A 6,873-nucleotide genomic window follows, 5' to 3' on the forward strand; every position below is an offset into this window, starting at 1 on the left:
GTCTCCTCTCCTCCCCCCCCCGGGTCTCTCCCTCTCCTCCCCCCCCCCCCGGGTCTCTCCCCTCCCCCCCCCCCCCCCCCCGGGTCTCTCCCTCTCCTCCCCCCCCCCCCCCCCCCCCCCGGGTCTCTCCCCTCTCCCTCCCCCCCCCCCCGCCCCCCCCCCCGGGTCTCTCCCTCTCCCTCCCCCCCCCCCCCCCCCCGGGTCTCTCCCTCTCCTCCCCCCCCCCCCCCCCCGGTCTCTCCCTCTCCTCCCCCCCCCCCCGGTCTCTCCCTCTCCTCCCCCCCCCCCGGGTCTCTCCCTCTCCTCCCCCCCCCCCCCCCCCCGGGTCTCTCCCTCTCCTCCCCCCCCCCCCCCCGGTCTCTCCCTCTCCTCCCCCCCCCCCCCGTCTCTCCCTCTCCTCCCCCCCCCCCCCCCCGGTCTCTCCCTCTCCTCCCCCCCCCCCCCCCCCCCCCGGTCTCTCCCTCCTCCCCCCCCCCCCCCCCCCCGGTCTCTCCCTCTCCTCCCCCCCCCCCCCCCCGGTCTCTCCCTCTCCTCCTCCCCCCCCCCCCCGGTCTCTCCCTCTCCTCCCCCCCCCCCCCCGGTCTCCTCCCTCTCTCCCTCCCCCCCCCCCCCCCCCGGTCTCTCCCTCTCCTCCCCCCCCCCCCCCCCCCCCCCCGGTCTCTCCCTCTTCCCCCCCCCCCCCCCCCGGTCTCTCCCTCTCTCCTCCCCCCCCCCCCCCTCCCCCCCCCGGTCTCTCCCCTCCTCCCCCCCCCCCCCCCCCCCCCCGTCTCCCCCTCCTCCTCCCCCCCCCCCCCCCCCCGTCTCCCTCCCTCTCCTCCTCCCCCCCCCCCCCCCCCCCCCCCCGTCTCTCCCTCTCCTCCTCCCCCCCCCCCCCCCGTCTCTCCCTCTCCTCCTCCCCCCCCCCCCCCCCCCCGTCTCTCCTCTCCTCCTCCCCCCCCCCCCCCCCCCCCCCGTCTCTCCTCCTCCTCCCCCCCCCCCCCCCGTCTCTCCTCTCTCCTCCTCCCCCCCCCCCCCGGTCTCTCCCTCTCCTCCCTCCCCCCCCCCCCGGTCTCTCCCTCTCCTCCTCCCCCCCCCCCCCCCGTCTCTCCCTCTCCTCCCCCCCCCCCCCCCCGGTCTCTCCCTCTCCTCCTCCCCCCCCCCCCCCCCCCGTCTCTCCCTCTCCCTCCCCCCCCCCCCCCCGTCTCTCCCTCTCCTCCTCCCCCCCCCCCCCCCCCGTCTCTCCCTCTCCTCCTCCCCCCCCCCCCCCCCCCGTCTCTCCCTCTCCTCCTCCCCCCCCCCCCCCCCCCCCCCGTCTCTCCCTCTCCTCCTCCCCCCCCCCCCCCCCCCGGTCTCTCCCTCTCCTCCTCCCCCCCCCCCCCCCCCCCGTCTCTCCCTCTCCCTCCTCCCCCCCCCCCCCCCGTCTCTCCCTCTCCTCCTCCCCCCCCCCCCCGGTCTCTCCCTCTCCTCCTCCCCCCCCCCCCCGTCTCTCCCTCTCCTCCTCCCCCCCCCCCCCCCCCCGGTCTCTCCCTCTCTTCCTCCCCCCCCCCCCCGCTCTCCCTCTCTTCCTCCCCCCCCCCCCCCCCGTCTCTCCCTCTCTCCTCCCCCCCCCCCCCGTCTCTCCCTCTCCTCCTCCCCCCCCCCCCCCCGTCTCTCCCTCTCCTCCTCCCCCCCCCCCGTCTCTCCCTCTCCTCCTCCCCCCCCCCCCCCCCCGTCTCTCCCTCTCCTCCTCCCCCCCCCCCCGTCTCTCCCTCTCCTCCTCCCCCCCCCGTCTCTCCCTCTCCCTCCTCCCCCCCCCCCGTCTCTCCCTCTCCTCCTCCCCCCCCCCCCCCGTCTCTCCCTCTCCTCCTCCCCCCCCCCCCCCCCGTCTCTCCCTCTCCTCTCCCCCCCCCCCCCCCGTCTCTCCCTCTCCTCCTCCCCCCCCCCCGTCTCTCCCTCTCCTCCTCCCCCCCCCCCCCCCCCCCGCCGTCTCTCCCTCTCCTCCTCCCCCCCCCCCCCCCCGTCCTCTCCCTCTCCTCCCTCCCCCCCCCCCCCGTCTCTCCCTCTCCTCCCTCCCCCCCCCCCCCCCCGTCTCTCCCTCTCCTCCTCCCCCCCCCCCCCCCGTCTCTCCCTCTCCTCCTCCCCCCCCCCCCCCCCGGTCTCTCCCTCTCCTCCTCCCCCCCCCCCCCGGTCTCTCCCTCTCCTCCTCCCCCCCCCCCCCCCCCCGCCGTCTCTCCCTCTCCTCCTCCCCCCCCCCCCCCGTCTCTCCCTCTCCTCCTCCCCCCCCCCCCCCGTCTCTCCCTCTCCTCCTCCCCCCCCCCCCCCCCGGTCTCTCCCTCTCCTCCTCCCCCCCCCCCCCCGGTCTCTCCCTCTCCTCCTCCCCCCCCCCCCCCCGGTCTCTCCCTCTCCTCCTCCCCCCCCCCCCCCCGTCTCTCCCTCTCCTCCTCCCCCCCCCCCCCCCGGTCTTTCCCTCTCCTCCTCCCCCCCCCCCCCCCCGGTCTCTCCCTCTCCTCCTCCCCCCCCCCCCCCCGGTCTCTCCCTCTCCTCCTCCCCCCCCCCCCCCCCCCGTCTCTCCCTCTCGCGCCGCCCCGCCGCCGCCCGCCGCCGCCGCCGCCGCCCCAAATACCCTCCCTAAAATCTCCCAAGCCCCCCCCAGCCGGAGAAGGCTTCGCTCAGCGAAACGGAGTCAGTCCCTCACTCACTTTCCAGGTGCCCAGACCGATCATCGGGATGCAGACGCCATGGCCCAGGCTCAGCGACATCTCTGCAACTTCTGGAAGTTTCCAGACACTGCGCCCCGCCAGCTTGCCGTTACCCTTTTAAATCAAACCTGGAGGCTCGAGCCCCCGCCGGGGCGGGGCCAACGCCCATCCTCTGCCTGCCATTGGCCAGCAGCCGCTGTCAATCGAAACCCGGGGCGCAGCCCCGCCCCTTTCCCTGGCTGGCGGCGGGGCGGGGCGGGCCAGTCCCTTGCTTTCACTCACTGCGGGGTGCTTGCATGGACCGTTGGCTGTTTTGAAGCTCAGTGAGAGTTTTAACACCCCAGGTTAAAGTCCAACACGTTTATTTGGTAGCCAATGCCATTAGCTTTCGGAGCGCTGCTCCTTCGTCAGATGGAGTGGATATCTGCTCTCCAGAGGTCGCAGCAGGCAGCACACCATTCAGACTGACACACCTCCCCATTGCTCAGACCAGACATTCACCCCACACTGCCATCTCGGGCACGGGAGACTGGGTGCTCGGGCCAACTCAATAATAAACATCCCACTTGCCACTTCCACAAATTATATGGTTATTTGTGTGAACAAACACTGGGAAAACATACAAGCCCAAGCAGTATTTGTGAGGAGTTATAAACATTTCAGGTGGATGACCTTGTTACCTTGATGCACGGGATGGTGGGGCTGAGCATGAGATTGAATTGGTTAGGATTATATTCACTGGAGCGCAGATGAATGAGGGGGAATCTCAAACGTATAAAACTCTTAACAGGACTAGACAGGGTAGATGCAGGAAGGATATTTCTGATTGTGGGAGCGTCCAGAATCAGCAGTCATATGCCAAGGTGATGCACCATCAATCGAGCAAAGACTAGTTTGTATGCAAGAACAAATAGGCTTTTATTAGCAAAAGACTTGGAGCACACCCATGCCGATGAACTGGACCAGACTGAGGCGGGGGGGGGGGGGGTGGGGAGCAGTCACCTTTATACCTGGACCGGGGGGGGGGGGGGAGAGAAAAAGAGGAGTCTCGGGTAGGGCTGGCAGGGATGTGTCCAGGCATGTCCCATATACAAGTAATAAGCTAACAGTGGTTTACCACATTCACCCTATGCTTTTAAAAAAAGAGTCCGGCGGGGGTGAGGCGGGTGGAACAATATTTACAGAATTACAAATTTAGTCTCTCTGGGGGCTTGATCTGCCGCTGCGACCGCTGTAGTGCCGGTTGTGGTGTCGGTTCAGGTGGCCGCAGTGTTAGTTCAGGCGCCAGGTCATAGTCGCTCGAGTCGTCTGTAGTCCCTTCAGATTGTCAGGTGCGTGGTGGCAGCTCCTAGGGGTCAGGTGTGCTGTATATGGGGGCTAGGGGCGCATGCTGTGGCCCTGGTGCTGTATGGACAATGTTGGGGTTGTGGGGTTGTGGGTAGTGGTCTCTGGGGCACCAGGTCTTGAATGGAGACCGTGTCCTCCCTCTCGTCGGGGTACGCCACATAAGCGTATTGGGGGTTGGCGTGGAGGAGTTGGACCCTTTCGACCAGGGGGTCCGACTTATGGGTCCTCACGTGCTTCCGGAGCAGGACAGGGCCTGGGGACGTCAGCCATGACGGTAGTGAGGTCCCCGAGGAGGACTTTCTGCGGAAAACAAACATTCTTTCATGAGGGGTAGCATTGGTAGCTGTGCAAAAGGAGTGATCTAATCGAGTGTAGTGCATCAGGGAGGACCTCTTGCCAGCGGGTGAATGGAAGACCTTTAGATCTCAGAGCTAGTAAAACAGCCTTCCAGACTGTCACATTCTCCCTCTCCGTTCCCCCTGGGGTTGTAGCTGGTGGCCCTACTCAAGGCTATGCCTTTGAAGAGCAGGTACTGTTGCAGCTCATCACTCAAAGAAGGATCCCTGCGAGCAATGGATATAGCTAGGGAAGCTGAACAGGGCCCTGATGTCCGTGGCCGAGGTCATATCCAGGCAGGGAAGAGCGAAGGGGAAATGTGAATATTCGTCAATGAAGTTGAGGAAGTATATGTTGCGGTCAAAAGAGGGGAGAGGGCCTTTGAAGTCGACACTTAGGCGTTCGAAAGGGCGGGTGGCTTTTATGAGGTGTGCTGTGTCTGGCCGATAGAAGTGCGGCTTGCACTCTGTGCAGACCTGGCAGTGTCTGGTTATAGACCTGACTTCCTCAATGGAGTAGGGCAGGTTACGGGCTTTAATGAAGTGAAAAAACCTGGTGACCCCCGGGTGGCAGAGGTCGTTGTGGAGAGTCTGCAATTGGTCTATTTGTGCGCTGGCACATATTCCCAGGGCATCTGGGGGCTCATTGAGCTTCCCAGGCCGGTATAAGATGTCGTAATTGTAGGTGGAGAGCTCGATTCTCCACCTCAATATTTTATCGTTTTTGATCTTGCCCCACTGCATGTTATTAAACATGAAGGCAGCTGACCGTTGGTCCGTGAGTAGGGTGAATCGTTTACAAGCTAAGTAGTGACGTGAGTGCTGTACAGCTTCCACTATGGCTTGGGCCTCCTTTGACAGGAGTGTCGAATTTCAGGGCCTTGAAGGGTTCGTGAGAAGGCGGCCATGGGTCTGCCTGACTGATTAAGGGTGGCGGCTAGGGCGAAGTCAGATGCATCGCTCTCCACCTGGAACAGGATGGATTCGTCTACAGCGTGCATCGTGGCCTTCGCGATGTCTGCTTTGATGCGGTCGAAGGCCAGGTGGGCCTCTGCTGTCAGGGGAAAAGAGGTGGATTTGATGAGCGGACGGGCTTTATCCGCATAATTGGGGACCCACTGAGCGTAATACGAGAAGCAGCCCAGGCATCTCCTCAGTGCTTTGAGGCTGGTGGGAAGGGGGAGTTCCAGGAGGGGATGCATGCGGTTGGGATCGGGACCGATGACCCCATTTTCCACAACACAACCAAGGATGGCGAGGTGGTGTGTGCAGAATACACACTTATTATAGGTCAGATTTAGGAGTGTGGAGGAATTTGTGGAGGTTGGTGTTGTGGTCCTGCTGATCATGGCTACAGATGGTGACGTTATCCAGGTTCAGGAAGGTGGCCCGCAGCCTGTTCTGGTCTACCATTCGGTCTATCTCACACTGGAAAACCGAGACCCCGTTGGTGACGCCAAAGGGGACCCTAAGGAAGTGATAGAGGTGGCCATCCGCCTCGAAGGCAGTATATTGGCGGTCCTCCGGGCAGATAGGGAGCTGGTGGTATGCAGATTTTAAGTCAATGGTGGAGAACACCCAATATTGCGCAATCTGATTAACCATGTCAGATATGCGGGGAAGGGGGTACGCATCCAGCTGCGTGTAGCGGTTAATGGTCTGACTGTAGTCAATGACCATGCGATGTTTCTCCCCAGTTTTAACAACTACTACTTGGGCTCTCCAGGGGCGCTGGTACTGGCCTCAATGATCCCCTCCGAGGAGCCGTTGCACTTTGGACCTGATAAAAGCTCTGTCTCCAGCACTGTACCATCTGCTCTTGGTGGTGATGGGCTTGCAATCGGGGGTGAGATTTTCAAACAGTGAGGGAGGGACGACTTTAAGGGTCCAGAGGCTGCAGGTGGTGCGCGGTGGGCGATCTAAGAACTGTTGATTGCAAACAGAGAGCGGGGGAAAAGGCCCATTATACTCCATGGTGACGCTCTTAAGGTGACTCAGGAAATCTAGCCCCAGGAGTACGGCAACGCAGAGTTGTGGCAGCACAAGGAGCCTGAAATTTTTGTACACTGTGCCCCGTACAGTCAGGGTCGCCACGCAGTACCCAAGGACATCCACCGAGTGGGACTTTGAAGCCATGGAGATCATTTGCTTCACTGGCAGTACTGAAAGGGCGTAGGGACTCACTGGGTTAGGGTATCTTCTCCATCCCAAAACTTTTGCTAATAAAATTGATGCACCATCAATCGAGCAAAGACTAGTTTGTATGCAAATAGGCTTTTATTAGCAAAAGACTTGGAGCACACCCATGCCGATGAACTGGTCCAGACTGAGGAAGGGGGGGTGGGGAGCAGTCGCCTTTATACCTGGACCGGGGGCGGGGGGGGGGGGGGGTGGGGGTGGAGAAAGGAGTTTCAGGTAGGGCCGGCAGGGATGTGTCCAGGCATGTCACATATACAGGTAATAAGCTAACAGTGGTTTAACACACAAGGATAAGGGGTAAAGCTTTTGGGATTGAGGATAAATTTCTTCACCTA

The 6,873-nt window shown here is 63.6% G+C and overlaps 1 protein-coding gene across 1 annotated transcript in view; it reads right to left on the reverse strand.

Moving 5' to 3' along the window:
- The window catches only part of akr1b1.2 (aldo-keto reductase family 1, member B1 (aldose reductase), tandem duplicate 2), a 37,421-nt gene extending 34,298 nt beyond the window's left edge, over window positions 1–3,123 (reverse strand). Inside the window, exon 1 of the mRNA XM_078220296.1 lies at window positions 2,658–3,123. Coding sequence (XP_078076422.1) covers window positions 2,658–2,717 — 60 coding nt within the window. The 5' untranslated portion in view covers window positions 2,718–3,123. The remainder of the gene's footprint in view (window positions 1–2,657) is intronic.
- Window positions 3,124–6,873: the final 3,750 nt, after the last annotated feature.

This window comes from Mustelus asterias, chromosome 9 (genome assembly GCF_964213995.1).
Source record: "Mustelus asterias chromosome 9, sMusAst1.hap1.1, whole genome shotgun sequence".
Taxonomy (NCBI): domain Eukaryota; kingdom Metazoa; phylum Chordata; class Chondrichthyes; order Carcharhiniformes; family Triakidae; genus Mustelus; species Mustelus asterias.